This window comes from Theropithecus gelada, chromosome 16 (genome assembly GCF_003255815.1).
Source record: "Theropithecus gelada isolate Dixy chromosome 16, Tgel_1.0, whole genome shotgun sequence".
Taxonomy (NCBI): Eukaryota; Metazoa; Chordata; class Mammalia; order Primates; family Cercopithecidae; genus Theropithecus; species Theropithecus gelada.
This window is the reverse complement of record NC_037684.1, coordinates 36,372,569-36,390,032: the sequence shown is the minus strand read 5'-3', so window position 1 is coordinate 36,390,032 and position 17,464 is coordinate 36,372,569. Positions and strand designations below refer to the sequence as shown.

At 52.6% G+C, this 17,464-nt stretch overlaps 1 protein-coding gene across 2 annotated transcripts in view; it reads right to left on the bottom strand.

The window, feature by feature from the left end:
* The window catches only part of MRC2 (mannose receptor C type 2), a 61,245-nt gene extending 49,177 nt beyond the window's left edge, over positions 1 to 12,068 (bottom strand). For both annotated transcript variants that reach the window (XM_025362435.1, XM_025362436.1), the window contains exon 1: positions 11,833 to 12,068. In XM_025362435.1, the coding sequence (XP_025218220.1) occupies positions 11,833 to 11,950 (118 nt within the window). In that variant the 5' untranslated portion in view covers positions 11,951 to 12,068. The remainder of the gene's footprint in view (positions 1 to 11,832) is intronic.
* Positions 12,069 to 17,464: the final 5,396 nt, after the last annotated feature.

Below are 17,464 nucleotides of genomic sequence, written 5' to 3'. Positions count from 1 at the left end.
GCGCCACTGCACTCCAGCCTGGGCGACAGAGCGAGACTCTGTCTCAAAAAAAAAAAAAAAAAAGAAAAAAGAAAAAAAAGAATCATTAGCCATGTATTTGTCACTTAAAGTTATGTAAATCATCCATCATGTGGTTTCCAATTTGTTTTGCTACTAAAGGCTGTGGCTCAAGCATATAGTCCCAACTCAGGCGGCTTAGGCGGGAGCATTGCTTAAGCTCTGCCAATACTAGCTTTTCTGTTTTTGCTAGTTTAAGTAGTTAAAGAAAGCTAATTTCCCTCATTTCTAGTGATCTTTGCACTTTGTTTATTTATTTGAGACAAAGTCTCACTCTGTTGCCTAAGCTGGAGTGCAGTGGCACAATCTCAGCTCACCACAACCTCTGCCTCACGGGTTCAAGTGATTCTCCTGCCTCAGCACCCCCCACTCTGCCCCGCCCAAGTAGCTGGGATTACAGGCATGCGCCACCACGCCCGGCTCCTTTTTGTATTTTTAGTAGAGATGGGGTTTCACCGTGTTGGCCAGGATGATCTCAAATTCCTGGCCTCAGGTGATCCGCCTGCCTCAGTCTCCCAAAGTGCTGGGATTACAGGCATGAGCCACTGCGCCCAGCCCAATCTTTGCACTTTCTGTGTGAAAGCTTGCTATCTGAATTTCCTCAAGTGTGATCAACTATAAACTGAAATTAAAGTTTCTAATTGTAATCCAGGTGTCCTCATAACATTTGTTTTTGTTTTATTTTGCTTTTGAGACAAAGAGAGTCTTCTCACTTTTTCACGGAGGCTGGAGTGCAGTGGCACGATCTCAGCTCACTGCAACCTCTGCCTCCGGGGTTAAGAGTTCAAGACCAGCCTCAACCTCCCAAGTAGCTGGGATTACAGGTGCCCACCGCCACCCCTGGCTAATTTTTTTCTTTTCTTTTCTTTTCTTTTTTTTTTTTTGAGACAGGGTTTCACTCTGTCACACAGGCTGGAGTGCAATGGCACCACCTCGGCTGACTGCAACCTCTACCTCCCAGGTTCAAGCAATACTCCTACCTCAGCCTCCTAAGTAGCTGGGATTACAGGCACATGCCACCATGCCCAGCTAATTTTTGTATTTTTAGTAGAGACAGGGTTTCACCATGTTGTCCAGGCTGGTCTCGAACTCCTGACCTCGTGATCTGCCCACCTTGGCCTCCCAAAGTGCTGGGATTACAGGCGTGAGCCACTGTGCCCGGCCGTGCTCATAACATTTAAAAGTAAAAATTCCTTTTCCTATTAGTGTGTTTTTTCTGGTGTGTCTCACATTAAGTTCTTATAACAGTTTAAATCCACTTCTGGAATTTTTTTCTAGTACATTGGACGACTTTTTTTTATTTTAATTCAAAACCATATGTTTTTCATGACCATGACATCATGTAAAATTCTAGAAGGGTAACTCTCATTGCCTTACCATAAAAAAAAAAAAAAAAAAAAAAAAAAAAAGTTCTTTGGAACACTTGTCTGCTTTCTTTTTTCATTTTCAACAAATATTTACTAAATAATACCAAATGCCAACCTTGAAGCTGCTCACACCTGTAATCCCAATACCTTGGGATTGGGAGGCTGGGGCAGGAGGAGCCCTTGAGCCCAGGAGGTCGAGACCAGCCTGGGCAACATAGGAAGACCCCCTACTAAAATAGTAGCAACAAAATAGAGTGGCGGCGCCGCCTGTCGTCCCAGCTACTTGGGAAGCTAAGGCAGAAGAATTGCTTGAGCCCAGGAGGTTGAGTCTCCCGTGAGTACCACTGCACTCCAGCCTGGGCAACACAGCAAGACCCCGTTTCAAACAAACAAGCAAACAAACAAAAACAAATGCCACCGTGGCCAAGGTAATGTGCAGAAACCTGTGCAGCAACAAAAAGGCCCTGCTCTGGAGGTGTTTGAGGGACGACAGCAGTAAAATGCTAGAACAGCTGTGGAAAGAAAGGCTCCTTCCAGCTGAGGGCAACCAGAAGGCCACAGGTGTGAACTGGGACTCAGAGACAGCCCCCTGGGAAGCTGGTGCTCCTGGCAGGAAAAAAAGCCTGAGCAGAGTCCCAGTTGGGCAGTACTGAGAGCTATGGGTAATGGCAAGGAGCTCAGCTTGGCTTGCACAAGCACTGAGAACCTGACCATGGAAGGCCAGGAATTCTTTTTCTTTTCTCTCTTTTTTTTTTTTTTGAGACAGAATCTTGCTCTGTTACCAAGGCTGGTGCAATGGCATGATCTCAGCTCACTGCAACCTCCACCTCCCGGGTTCAAGTTATTCTCCTGCCTCAGCCTCCCGAGCTGCTGGGATTACAGGCATGCACCACCATGCCTGGCTAATTTTTGTATTTTTAGGAGAGACCGGGTTTCACCATGTTGGCCAGACTAGTCTTGAACCCCTGGCCTCAAGTGATCCACCCGCCTCAGCCTCCCAAAGTGCTGCGATTACAAGCACGCACCACCACACCTGGCTAATTTTTGTATTGTTAGTAGAGACGGGGTTTCACCATTTTGTATTTTTGTATTTTTAATGGAGACGGGTTACCATGTTCGCCAGGCTAGTCTTGAACTCCTGACTTCAGGTGATCCGCCTGCCTTGGCCTCCCACAGTGCTGGGATTATAGGCATGAGTCACCGCGCCTGGCGGGAATTCTAAATTCAGAAAGTTTACATTGATTCAAGCTGTCCCTTAGCAGCACTAACATGGCAGCAATGCCAGCTCTGGACTGAGGGTGGAGGGGAAGACCCTGAGGGAGGAAACTGTGGATGTAAATTATCTCACAAAGGCCGAGGGAAGAGAGTTTTCAAAAGTGTCCATCGGTCCTGGTGCAGTGGTTTGTGCCTGTAATCCCAGCACTTTGGGAGGCCAAGGCAGAAGAATCTCATGAGCCCAGTTCAAGGCCAGGTCTGGGGAACATAGCGAGACTCTGTCTTTAATTAAAAAACAACAACAGGCCGGGCACGGTGGCTCACACCTGTAATTCCAGCACTTTGGGAGGCCAAGGGTGGATCAGAGGTCAGGAGATTGAGACCATCCTGGCTAACACGGTGAAACCCTGTCTGTACTAAAAATACAAAAACAAAATTAGCCGGCCGTGGTGGCGGGCGCCTGTAGTTCCAGCTACTCGGGAGGCTGAGGCAGGAGAATGGCGTGAACCCGGGAGGCGGGGCTTGCAGTGAGCGGAGATTGCGCCACTGCACTCCAGCTTGGACGACAGAGTGAGACTCTGTCTAACAAAACAAACAAACAAAAAAACAAACAACAACAACAAAAAACCCAGAAAACAGTCCATTGTAGGGAAGCAATTTTGTTTTGTTTGAACCAAGTACATCCTAACAATGAAATATTGAGCACGTTAATAAGAATGAGGCAGCTCTGTAGATGGCTATGGCAAGATCTCTAAGAATACATAAAATAAAAATTATTTTGCAGAAGATTTTAAAATATGGGCCTATTTGGGTAAAAGGAGTATTTACGTGTGTGCATATGCATAAAAAATCAGAAGATTACCCAATGAACTACTACTAATCTTCACTGGGGAATCTTGGTTGGGAAGATTACCCATAGAATCTGCTAGTGGTAGACTGGCTTGTGCTAGGGTGTGATCAGTGTAGGGGAGTGGACTTCACATTTTTTCGCACTTACTTGCATATGGTTTGAATGTTTTCCACTGAGCATGCATTTTTACTTTCCTTTTTTTGAGATAGGGTCTCACTGTGTTGTCCAGGTTGTGCAGTGGTGCAATCATAGCTCACTGCAGCCTCCAACTCCTGGGCTCAAGTAATCTTCCTGCCTCAGCCTCCTGAGTAGCTGAGACTACAGGCACGCACCACTGTGCCCAGCTAATTAAAAAAAAAAAAAAAATTGTAGACATGGGGTCTTGCTATGTTGCCCTGGCTGGTCTCCAACTCCTGGCCTCAAGCAATCTCTCCTCCCTTGGCCTCCAAAAGCACTGGGATAATAGGCATGAGCCACTGTGCCTGGCCCATTCTTACAATTGAGGCTAATGAACAGCATCCATGCTGCAAGGTGAGGCCTAAGAAAGGTCACTTAATTTAGTAATTAGGGAGCCTCATTAGTATGACCCTTGGGGGCAGTCCCTTAGACAGTAGGCTAAAGGCAACTAGAGGCAAAAAGGGGAGAGGTATGCCCAACCACCCCAGTGTTCCCTAGTCTGTCTTGGTTTTATTCCAGAGTCCCAGGAAGTTCCTTATCCTTCCCTAAGTGAAGATTAAATAGAGAAGTGTAAGGATGAAGAGGAAGGTGATAAAGAGGATGGCAACAAATTGAGGGGTTTTGGGGGATAGGACTGTTGAGGATGGGATTTTTTTTTCTTTGGTGTCTCAATTTACTTTCAGAAAAACTACGATTACTTTTTGGCACTTACAGTAGTTAGCAAAGTGTCACGAAGAAGTAATGCCTCTCACTGAGGCTATTTCTGAAAAAGAAAAAGAAAAAAAGAGTAATAATGAAGTCACGGGTTTAGACCTGCTTCAATTTAAAAAAATAAAATGGGGCTGGGCATGGTGGTGCACTTTGGGAAGCTGAGGCAAGAGAATCGCTTGAACTCAGGAGGCAGAAGTTGTAGTGAGCCAAGATCGTGCCACTGCACTCCAGCCTGGGTGACAGAGGGAGACTGTCTGGGAAAAAAAAAAAAAAAAGTTGTGTCAGAGGTGTTTGAACCAGAGCAACTCCATCTTTAATAGGGGCTGGGTAAAATGAGGCTGGGAACTCCTGGGCTGCATTCCCAAGAGGTTAGGCATTCTAAGGCACAGGATGACATAGGAGGTCAGCACAAGACACAGGTCACAAAGACCTTGCCGAAAAAACAGCATGCAGAATAGAAGTCACCCAAATCCCACCAAAACTAAGAGGTGACAAAAGTGACCTCTGAGCCGGGCATGGTGGCTCACACCTGTAATCCCAGCACTTTGGGAGGCTGGCGTGGGCAGATTATGAGGTCAGGAGTTCAAGACCAGTCTGGTCAACATGGTAAAATCCCATCTCTACTAAAAGTACAAAAATTAGCCAGGTGTGGTGGCACGTGCCTATAGTCCCAGCTACTTGGGAGGCTGAGGCAGGAGAATTGCTTGAACCTGGGAGGCAGAGGTTGCGGTGAGCCGAGGTGGTACCATTGCACTCCAGCCTGGGTGACAGAGTGAAACCCTGTCTCAAAAAAAAAAAAAAAGAAAAAGAAAAAAAAAATAGGAGGTTGCAGTGAGCCAAGATCATGCCATGGCACTGCAGCCTGGGCAACAGAGTGAGACTCCGTCTCAAAAAAAAAAGTGACCTCTGGTCATCCTCACTGCCCATTTTTTATACACTAATTATAATGCATTGGCATGCTAAAAGATACTCCTATCAGTGCCATGACAGTTTACAAACGCCATGGCAATGTCAAGAAGTTACCTTATAGGGTCTAAAAAAGGGAGGACTCCCTTCGTTCTGGGAACTGCCCACCCCTTTCCCAGAAAACTCACGAATAATCCACCCCTTGTTTAGCATATCATCAAGAAGTAACAATTGTATAAGCAGCTGAGCCGTCATGCTACTTCTCTGCCTATGGAGTAGCCATTCTTTACTCCTTTCCTTTCCTAATAAGCCTACTTTCACTTTTCCCTATGGATTCACCTCAAATTCTTCTTGCATGAGTTCCCTCTCTTGGGGTCTGGATTGGACCCCCTTTCTGGTAACAGTTGCAGTTAGGATTTTTTTTTTTTTTTTGAGACAGGGTCTCATTCTGTCACCCAGGCTGGAATGCGATGATGCAATCACGGCTTACTACAGCCTCAACCTCCTGTGCTCAAGCGATCCTCCCATCTCAGCCTCCCCAGTAGCTGGGACTACAGGCATGAGCCAGGACACCCGGCTAATTTTTTTCTTTTTTTCTTTTTTTTTGTAGTGACTGGGTTTCATCATGTTGCCCAAGCTGGTCTTAAACTCCTGGGCTCAAGCAATCTTCCCTCCTCAGCCTCCCAAACTGCTGGGATTATAGGCATGGGCCACCATGTCCAGCAGGATTTTGTATATTGAAGACTGTTTTATCATATTTGGGAAACTGATAGTCATAGTCATGTTTTCTCTTCTTCTTTTTTTTTTTTTTTTTTTTTGAGACAGAGTCTTGCTCTGTTGCCCAGGCTGCAGTGCAGTGGCATGATCTCGGCTCACTGCAACCTCTGCCTCCTGGGTTCAAACGATTCTGCTGCCTCAGCCTCCAGAGTAGCTGGGACTACAGGCGCCCGCCACCACGCCTGGCTAATTTTTTGTATTTTTAGTAGAGACGGGGTTTCACCATGTTAGCCAGGATGATCTCGATCTCCTGACCTCATGATCCGCCCACCTCAGCCTCCCAAAGTGCTGGGATTACAGGCGTGAGCCACCATGCCCGGCCAATTTTTGTATTTTCAGTAGAGACGGGGTTTCACCACGCTGGTCAGGCTGGTCTTGACCTCAAGCAATCCACCTGCCTCGGCCTCCCAAAGTGCTGGGATTACAGGTGTGAGCCACCTCACCCAGCCTTTCTCCTCTTAATAAAAATAGCAATAATTGAGTATTGTTTGCCAAGGAATTATTCTGTGCCCAGTAGTGTACCAGGCACATATCTCATACATTCAGGATCTCATTTGTATGTAATTCCTATAATACCTCTACAAGAGGTATTGATTTTTCCCATCTTATAAATGAAGACACTTGAGTCTCTGACTGAGGTCACATAGCTGGTGAGTGGCATCAATCCTGGTCCCACCTATCCTGTCCCTATCTACATTTCCAGAGGACGGAGGTGGGGATACACTGCGGACCATGCCCACACTCCTGCCTCATCTACAGGGGGAGGGGCCACTTCTCAGCCCCGCACCTGGCTGCCTTCAGGGAAGGCTGGGGAAGGCTAAGGCAGGCTGGCTCTAGTGTTCCCTACACGTGTCCTCCCGAGGTGGCCCCTGGGAAGGAGATAAACAGAGAGGCCACCCATCCGATCTGGGATCTGTCACTGTGGGCCATGTCTGTGTGCTTGTCTCCCGTCTGCTGAGGTCATTCCAAGAGGCAGGGACCAGTCTCCCTCAGTGTCCTCCCCAGGATCCATGAGTCTCGAAGGAAGGGTCATTGGAAGGTGGGAAAGAAGAGGGGAGGGGAGGCACGCCAGGCAAAGGGATCGCGCGTGGGCAGAGGCCTGGAGGTGGAGAAGGCTGGGGCAGGACAACAGAGCAGAAGCATGGGGGGCCGAGAAAACCAGGAAGAAGTTGGTCCTTCTGCTACCAACAAAAGCCAGAGCAGAATGCACAGTCGGAGAAAGAGAAACCGGGGGAGGGGGAGGCTGAAGGGAGCAGAGTGCAGGTGGAAGGGTCTGCGCTCCCAGAGTGCAGAGCCACGAGGCTGGTGCCTGGGGGCCAGGAGGGCAGGGGGAAGTGCAAGAAAGGAACCAACTGGTAGAATTCCACGAGGGGCCACAGTGTGCAGTTGAGGGGTCAACCCAATCTGTTTCCTAAAGGGCTGCAGCTGGTGGACCCCGGCAGTCCCCCAGTGTCACAGGTGCCACTGAACAGCCCTCATCCAGCTGCCGTTTACTGGTACAATCCCTAGCCGAGGAGTGACAGATCTTCAGGGCCCAGGGTGAGCTCCAGGAGCGCATCACCACCCCACTGGCCCACCCCACTCAGATTCACAGGACGTAGGCGTGGGAAAGCGGCCCCCTCCCACCTCACATAGGCCTAAACAGGAAGACATGCTTCCTATCAGCAGTGCTCAGGCCCTCCAAGTCCAGGGACTCCCACTGGAGACATGCTGGGGAGGTCTCAAATAAAGTATAGGCCAATGCCATCTCTGCTTCAGCTCTGCAGGGGCTCAGTAGACACCCACTGAATGAATGAATGAATGAATGAATGAATGAATGAATGAATGAATGAACAACCATGTGAATCCTTGACCTCAGGGAAGCTGGAATGCCAGGCTGGGGCACCTTGAGTCACTCACTTATCTACGACTTCTTGGAGGGAGTCCCTCAGAGATCCTGAGGACACTAAAGGCGGCTCGGTCCAGGCCTCCTGGACCCACAAGGAAGTGGGCAACCCAGGCACCCAGACCACTGACATGTGACAGAGGGCTGCTCGCTCCACCCTCCTCCTCAGGAGTCCTCCCAGTGGGACACATCGAGAGGTGTCCTAGAGGGCTTGGAGTTATGGGGGCGGGGGGAACCCACAAGGCAGAATTTTCCAGGCTTTCCTAACACACACACACTGACAGTGCTTCACGCGATGGAAACGCTGTATGGTACTGGAGCGTTCAGGCTCCGTAACCACTCCTGGGTTCAAACCTCACTGGTACCACCTTCTAGTGGTGTGGTGGCACAGCCTTGAGTGAATCCCTTAACATCTTTAACATCTTCACGCCAGGTGTGTGCAAGAGTGACACCTGCTCAGAGACAGGAGGTATCCAAGAGCTGCTGCCAGCACAGCACCCGGCACGGCACCCACCACATGCACAGCGCAGCCATGGATGCCATCGCTCCATCCCTCCGGGGGTGTGAACAGTGCAACAGGACTCCTCCTCGATGCTTACATGGATGAGGAACTCAAATGAATATCCGCCTGAGAATTGCACGGCACTTCTGAAATCATCTCATCGGGCCAAGTCACGGTGCCCTGCGTGCATCAGAAGGCCAGGATTTCTCTGGTGTGAAAAACGGGGGCCCAAACCCAGGGTTCTTCCTCCCCTCCGTGTACCCTCACCTTGCCCAGGCAAACCCAGAAGAGAACCAGGATCCCAGCACCAGACACAGCTCCAGTGGGCACCTCCTGGGCCCTGATGGCTCACAGAAAGCCAGAGGGTTGGAGCAAGGAAAAGTGAGTTTTGCTTGGGGGAACAGTAAGAAGTTTCTGAACCCCACGACTCAGCAGGAGCTGGGCCGGAAGTGTGGGGAGCTGGTCTGGCTGACTCTGGTCAGAGCCCCAGGCACCCGATGCTTCTGTCCCTGTCCTTCAGGGAGCAGCGACCTTCGCCACAGGAAGATTTCCTGAGGTCTCCTCACCCCATGACCTTGAGACTTGATCCCTGGAGCTCCTAGAAGCCCTTTTCCCTGCAACTAGCCCCTTATTCCTCTGCTCGGAAACCTCCAAGCGTCCCCTGGGGTTCCTCACAGCCAGCGTGCAGGTCCCTTCCCCATTCTGGCCTCTCAGACACCTCTTTTACCCAACCTTCTCCTCGGCCCAGCCAGCAAGCTTCCACATGATCCCCAGAAAAGCCCAGCCCGGTGGCCCCTTCCTGCCTCTCTCCAGACAGCCTTGGACACCCTTTGGTCCACATGGTCTCTCCTGCCTCCAGTCTCCAGACAGAAAGCATCCACACTCCAGCCTTTCACTTACTAGGTGTGTGACCAATAGTAAATGATCAGACCCCTCTTAGCTTTCATTTCCTCAACTGCAAAAATGGTCCAACAATAGCCATCTCCTTGGATTGTTATCAGAATGAAATGGGAACTTGCACATGAAGCATTTGGCGTGGCTCTGGGCAGGCAGGCATCCCACCAACGGCATCCTGCCCCCCACGCAGTTCACTGTTCCACGTTTCATTCTCCCACAAGGTATTTTTTCCAGAAGATGCATCTTACACTCTTCTCTACCATCCCTCCTCCCCAAGAACTTGGCTCAAGGCTGAGCAAACTGAATGCTCCAGAAATGCAGTAATATGGCAACCAACAAAGAGGACTTCTTCCAGTGACAGGCTCCGTGGGCCACTCCACCAAGGTGAAGAAAAGATGGATTCCACCATCACGCACCAAGAAGGCACTGCCACCTCGCTGTCCCCGCCCCGTGATCTGGGCACACAGGACTCCCCCCATGGTGGTCAGGAAATTCCCACATGCAGCCCCTGACCTGCCTGGCATAAGCCTCACCCCCAGTAGCACTGGCCTGCCACACCCTACCACCCACACGCATTTCCTGGGGCCATTTGGTCCCTGGTGCTGGTGAATTCCTCCCAATGACAACGTAATTCACCAGGTACTAAGGGCTGCCAGCTCTTCGGGCAAGGACTTCAGCCCAGAGGCTCTGAACAGGCTTCCCAGGGGAGGGCCCAGTGGAATTGGACAGGGCAGGGGCAGGCGCTCTCTGGGCAGAGGGCACAGCTGGAACCTGCAGCAGCTCCATCCTCCTCCTGCTCAGCTGCTTCTGGAAGACCTCACACTGCCTGCCACCCAGATCCAAGCCTCCTCAGGGTGTGGTCAATGCAGTGCCACCATGAAAGGGACCTCTGAGGCTACTCATCCCTGGACAGAGCCCCAGGGAGGGCCGGGCACAGAGACCAGGAGGAGAAGGGACACTCCGGGCGTCCTTGTCCTCCCTGACCGGGCCTCTCACCAGGCACTTCCAGCCCTTTCTATGAAAAGCTCCAGGGGGAAAGGCCGAGTCAGCACTCTGGCCACAACTCTCTCCCAGGGCCTGGCTTTAAAAGTGCGCTCTGGAGCTCTGGGAACGGCCATCCTCTCCAACCCTCCCCACTGCCTGCCTCCTGAGGCCCTGCACAGAGGAGCAGAAGACGACAGGAGTGCGAGGAGGCAGGGGAACTGCCTGAGGCCGTCCTGCAGTGGGTTAGGGGGTTACCCGGCCTGGTTTCTGTCTGTCCGACATTCAATGCCAGGTGGGTGCAGAACTGCCCCGGGGGCTCTGGTTGGCGTGAATGTGGGTCACCGTGGCCCCCACCTTTCCCATCTGGCAGATACGTGTCTTGTGCCTACGTCACGCCAGGCCAAGCCAGCAAGCACGGGCCAGGCTGGAGGCCCCAGACTCTCCAGGGGGCTGTCTGGTCCTTGCACAAAACTGCAGACACTGCACGGACTGTCCCCATCCCCCAATTACACAGCCAGCAGGACCAAGCTGGGCCAGGAATGGGGCTGCAATCACCACCCTCCTGGGCGATTCCCGCGTTCACTCCAGACGCCCCCACCCCCACTCCCCCAGGAAGTGGATCTTTTCTTTTAATGCTCAGATTCTTGGCGCGGGATCTGTCTGCCCCCACACTTCACTGTTACCCCTGAATAAGGAGCAGGAAGAGAATGGCACAGTTTCAGGGTTTTCTGATTTGTGTTTCGTTTTCTTTTGGTTGGGTTTTTAAATCTTTAGCAGCTCTTTTGCCGCTCAAGATCTGTCCCCTCTGGAGGTCCACCAGAGTGCTCAGAGCTGCCCACGCTACGCAACATCACAGCACGGCAGCGCCCAGCCTGTCGCTGCGTCCCGGTGGCAGAAGCCTCCTCACAGGGCTGCTGAGCTCACACGGGGCGGATGCCGCGCGCCACAAGCCTCCTCGAAGACTAAGTGTGGAAAAGAAAATATCACCGCCCACGAGATGCAGGGGGCGGGGGGAAGGTGGGGGAAACGAACCCTCGCGGATAGTTGGAAAGCCGTCCTAACGCATCAGTCCTGGGGCAGAGCGAGGAGACCGGGCCCGGGAACTCCCGGACAGAGCCCTGGCTCCCCGGGCGCGCCCTGCAGGTCCCCTGCCAAGGACGGGCCAGCGCCGGGTGGTCCGGGAGCGCCGTGCGCGGGGGTCCTCACGAGCCCACCCGCTTCCTCCGAGGCTGCTGGAGTCCCCCGGGCTCCCCTCCCCCGCCGCCCGCCACATCTGGTTCCACTCAGGTCCTCCCCCACCTCTAGGCGCGCTCCTCCTCCCCTCTCCTCTCCCGCTTTCAGAAAAGCGGAGACGAGTTTTAAAAACCCAGTCACACACACACGCACACGCACACACGCTTCTGGAGAAAAGAGGGGGGAAAAGGAGGGAAAAGTCGAGAGCGGCCCGCGCCCCGGCGCTCCCCCCGCCCAGGCCCCGAAGTTGGCCAAGTTGGCAGCGCCTTACCCGGGAGGGCGGCGTCCCCAGGGGCGCCGGGACGGCCGAAATGCAGGCCCCCGAGAAGCAGGACGCAGCGCAGCAGGTGACGAGACCAAGGCGCGGGCGCCGGCCGGCCGGGCCCCATCCCCGGGCGCAACGCTCAGTGGACGCGGGGACCGAGGGCGCACGGGCGCAACGCGTGGTGGCAGCCCCGAGGCTGGGCTGTGATGACCGCCCGCAAGGGGCTCGCGTCCTCCTCCGGGTCGGGACGAAGTGATGCCTCCCGGGGAGGAGGAGGGAGGAGGCAGCCCGGGCGGAGGGAGGGCGGAGGGAGGAGCGCAGAACCGGGGAGGAGGGTTTGAGGGGTAGAGGGAAAGGGAAGCGGGCAGCGTGGGAGGGGAAGGGGAGGAGGTGCGGGGCTGGGGCGAGAGCGTCGGGAGAGAAAGGGGTGGCGGAGAGGTGGATCGGCCGGGTCCAGGAGGACCCCAGCGTGCGCCCTTTCTCTTGCTGCTCTGTTTCCCAGTCTCCCCACCTCGCCTTCCCTCTCTTCTGTCCCGGCCAGGAGCCCCAGACGCTGCGTCACAACTCCCCGGCTGGCGCGGGCGGGGAAGCAACTGCAAAACTTTCCGCAAACTTCACGGCGTGGTGGGACCTGGGCTACGAGGTCCGGCCAGCCCGGGGCGGGGGCGTGCGGCTGACCCAGGTGGCCAGACCCGGGCCGCCAGCATCCGCCCCGCCGCCCAGCCATCCCGCCTCTTTCTGCCGACGTCTCCACAGCCCAGCATCCACTACCTCCATGCCGAGGAGGACCCCTCCCCCGGTCTGGTGGGGAAGGGGCGGAGCCCAGGGCCTGGCCACCAGGGCGAAGATTGGGGGAGGGGGAGGCAGGGCCCTTGTTCCGTGTGCGGAGCGCGAACAATTCTTGCACGTCTTGTGTGAGCATTTTCGTGACCTCTGTGTCAGTGTCTCCGGTGCAGGAGTGTAGCACTTTTGCTAGTTGGGGCTGCATCCAGAAACCTGGGGAAAATCTGTCCACTGGACGTCCCAGAAGACCGACATCATCACTCCCACCAACTGGACTGCTGGCCGGTAGCAAAAGACCAACTGGAAATTTCATAAAAGGTTAGACAATCCACAGTTACTTAGTGTTACGCAACAGGTCTCTGCAGCACAGAGCACGGACTGCGGAGTCAGGATGCTGGAGTCCAGCCCTGCCTCTCTGCGGATTCCCTGCGTGACCTTGGGAAAGCCTCTTGGGGTCTCAGGACATAGGGCAGGACTGAGACATTGAGACCCCAAGTGCAAAGAAGACACATTTCTCCTACCACGAGTCCTCGAAAACACTATGAAACTGTAATATGGGCCGGAAGCGGTGGCTCACGCTGTAATCCCAGCACTTTGGGAGGCCAAGGAGAGAGGATCGATTGAGCCCAGGAGTTCAAGACCAGCCTGGGCAACATAGGCAGATCCCATCTCGTTTTAATATAAATTTCTTAGATAATAATAAAACTGTAATATAAATTTTACTATTTCCTGTCTTGCCCACATTGGTATGTCTTTTGGAAATAAATCTTTTTTCCTTTTCATTCCTCCTATCTTGGCTAAATGTTTCCCCCACTCTGCAATGGGGGTGTTGGGTCAGAGATGCTCATTTGTCTCTTCCCACCTCTGCCAGGCCGAGGCTCTTGGCAAACAGTCCAGTGGTAACAGAGCCTCGAAGCAGGCCCCCACTGAAATCCCCTAGAGGCCCCCGGAAAGGGTCCCATTAGCCACCCTTTGGTTAGCAGCTGGACCAACAAAGTCCCTGCACTCCACGGCTAGCGTCAGCAGGTCTGACAGGGCCAGGTCCCTTCTGGTGGCTGTGGCTCCACTGCCCCTTGGGACATGTCTTCTTGGTATGGCATGTTCTGGGATCTCAGTGCTCTGCACACAACAGGCCATGCTGGAGCTGCATCAGAGGTCCCCCTCTTGGCCTTCCCTCTTGCACAACCCTGTAATCTCCGAAGGATTTGAGGATTTGCCGGCTTCAGCTAAGCTGCTGTCTCGCTCTATCTGAACAGCCAGAACACGGGATGCTGCTTCCCCTGAAACAGGGCTGGATTCCCCCTTCTCCAGCAGCTTGAGTAGGTTTCGGCGTTTCCTGCCGGTCATCCCCAGCCTCCTACTACCAGTGGCAGGACAGGAGCCCACTTCCTGACGTCACCAGTGCACAGCATGGGGCCAGAGTGTCCACCACTTGCCAGCACCTGGTCCCACCATGCCCAGCACACAGGAGGTGTGCTCTCATCTCTTCACCCACGGGTTCAACAAGCACCGACTGCTAGCCCTGTGCTAGCTGCTAGAGAAACACAGATGGGCAAACACAGTTGCAGCCCTAGAGGAGCCTCATTAAGTGGGGAAAATACATGTTTTGCCATATTCCGGGCAAAGAAGACTCAATGGCTGAGGAGCATGAAAGTGTGCTGCACTCGCAGGGACAGAGGTTGGTTCAAGCCTCTAAGGCCCAGTTCTAGTCTCTGTCAAGGGTGAGACTTCCTCCTCCAGCGTGACACGGTTCCACACCCTGTTCTGCTGACTGAGACTTCCTCCTCCAGCACCACACGGTTCCACACTGTGTTCCACCGACTGTTCTGCTGATGTCTGCAGCCACCAACTGCTTTTGATCTTGACTTTGGGGTAGAAAGCAGGGACACATCTGGGAGATTCTCCTGTGGAGAATCCAGGCCGGTTCCCTACTGCGTAAAGATCCTGTGCAGGCTCAGTTGTCAACAGAACATGGTCACAGTCCGTAGCAGTGTCGGGTGTTTTGAGCAGCATGCGGCTTTTGAGGAGCCCTCATCAGCATCCAGACCTTCATCTGCTTCCAAAGAAGGGCTCGCATCCTCTGTGCCCACAGCCTCCTCACCATTCCTGTGCCCACAGTTGAATAGCTGTTTATTGAGGGCCAGTACGTGTCAGGCATCAGGCTAGATGCTGGAGACTTAGTGAGGTCTGCAGTCAGAGATTTTTGCCAAGGGGATTTTTGCCAAGATGGTATTCGCTATCGTGGAACTGAAACTGAGAATGGTTCTCCCCTAGACACTGACCAACTGTCAGCCAGCAACAGGTACGGGGGGTGATATGGTTTGGATCTGTGTTCCCGCCCAAATATCATGTCAAATTGTAATCCCCAGTGTTGGAGATGGGCCATGGTGGGAGGTGATTGGATCATGGGGGTGGATTTCTCATGAATGGTTTAGCACCATCCCCTTGGTGCTGTTCTCATGATAGTGAGTGAGTTCTCACGAGAACCGGTCATTTAAAAAGTCATTTAAAAGTGTGCAGCACCTCTCCACACTCTCTCTCGCTCACTCGCTCCTGCTCCACGCATGTGAACTGCTGCATCCCTGCCGCCATGATTGTAAGTTTCCTGAGGCCTCCCTAGAAACCGAGCAGATGCCAGCATCATGCTTCCTGTACAACCTGTGGAACCATGAGCAAATTAAACCTCTTTTCTTTATAAATTACCCAATCTCAGATATTTCTTTTTTTTGAGACCAAGTCTCACTCCATTGCCCAGGCTGGAGTGCAGTGGTGCAGTCTTGGCTCACTGCAACCTCCACCTCCCAGGTTCAAGTGATTCTGCCTCAGCCTCCTCAGTAGCTGGGATTACAGGCGCCTGCCACCATGCCCGGCTAATTTTTTTTGTATTTTTAGTAGAGATGGGGTTTCACCATGTTAGCCCAGCTGGTCTCAAACTCCTGACCTCAGGTGATCCACCCTCCTCAGCCTCCTAAAGTGCTGGGATTACAGGCGTGAGCCACCTTGCCCAGCCTGGTCTCAGGTATTTCTGAGAGAATGGTCTAATTCTGTATTAGCATTACTCATTGGCAGACCCCCTGTGGGTCTGCTAATTTCATCAAAACCAATTTACGCCAGGTGTGGTGGTTCAGGCCTTGTAATCCCAGCTCTGTGAGAGGCCAAGGTGGGAGGATCACTTAAGGCCAGGAGTTAACAATCAGCCTGGGCAACATAGCAAGACCACATTTCTACAAAAAATTTTAAAATTAGCTGGGCGTTGTCATGGTGGTATGAACCTGTAGTCCTAGCTACTTGGGAGGCTAAGACGAGAAGTACTTGAGCCCAGGGATTTGAGACTGGAGTGAGCTATAATCACACCACTGGACTCCAGTCTAAGCGACAGAGTGAGATCCTGTCTCCAGTCAATCAATCAAACAGTTTAGTGGAAGGAGTATAGACTTTGGAGCCAGAGAAACCTGAGTTCAAATCCTGGCTTCCCCATTTCCCAGCTTTGTGACCTGCAGCAAGTTATTAATACTTTAACTCTGAGCTCACAATAATTCTTATTTGTAAATGGGGCAACTTGAGATGTTTCCTACCTTGTTAAATGTTGAGCGTAAAGCAATGGCATGGCCCCTGGATCAATGCGGATGTTCAGGGAATGTGGTCCCCTCCCTATTTCCCATCTTCCTTTGCCATTTGGACATCAGGGCGTCTCCCTTATTCCCTACCCTTCACCCTGCCTGTCTCTCCCCTACCCTCCCACCCTACCCCGCCCATGAGATCTGCAGAGATCAGTTTTATCGGATTGTAACATTGAGTTTTACTTTGCCTGGGAAAACAATACAACATCCTTGCAATTTTCTGAACATCTCCATATTTAATTGTGTACAAAAATGGTACCCTAAAGTGTAAACTAATCTAGTTAGAAGCATGCTCACTTTGGCTAATAAATGTGTGTCCATAAACAGCTCAGCATGGGGCAATGGGGTAAGTCTAGGCCTGGGGAGTGGAGGTGAGTTGGAGTTCCAGCTCTGCCATTCACTAGCCACATGTCCTCAAGCAAGTCACTTCCCTTCCCTGAGTCTCAGGTGCCCTGTGAGGTGTAAGTTTCCGTGTCATTACTCACTGTGCTTAGGGTTCCTCTGGGATTACTCTCCTCTTCTCTGGTTCTGGGTGGCTCAGCAGCCCCTCCAGCCAGAGGGTGCCCAGGGGAGCAGAGCACCCCAGCAGGCCAGGTCTACAACAGAAGCTTAGGAAAGGAGAACTCAAGACAGGGAGGGAAAATGCAGCTGGATGGCTAGGTAAGGTACGAGGCTATAAAGAAAGACTTGGGCCAGGCACAGTGGCTCACACCTGTCGTCCCAGCACTTTGGGAGGCTGAGACGGGCGGATCACAAGGTCAGGAGTTTGAGACCAGCCTGGCCAATATGGTAAAACCCCTTCTCTACTAAAAATACAAAAATTAGCCGGGCATGGTGGCGGGCGCCTGTAGTCCCAACTACTCAGAGGCTGAGGCAGAAGAATCACTTGAACCTGGGAGGCAGAGGCTGCAGTGAGCTGAGATTGTGCCATTGTACTCCAACCTGGGTGACAGAGCAAGACTCTGTCTCAAAAAAACAAAAAACAAAAAACAACAACAAAAAAGACTTGGCCAGTCCTTGCCTTGCCTGAGGCAACTAGAAAAGAGGCAGTGACCCCAAAGGGTTCTGTATGACCTGCCCCACCCTGCACCTTCTCCAAGCCAGGGAAGAGGACTGGCCAAATGTGGGGCTGGCCCAAGTGGGTCTCACCCTCTCTTCTCCCTGGCTTCTGCATCTCAGATACCCAGGGCTCCACTCAGGCAATCCACTCCAAGTCCATCTGGCTACACCCTCGT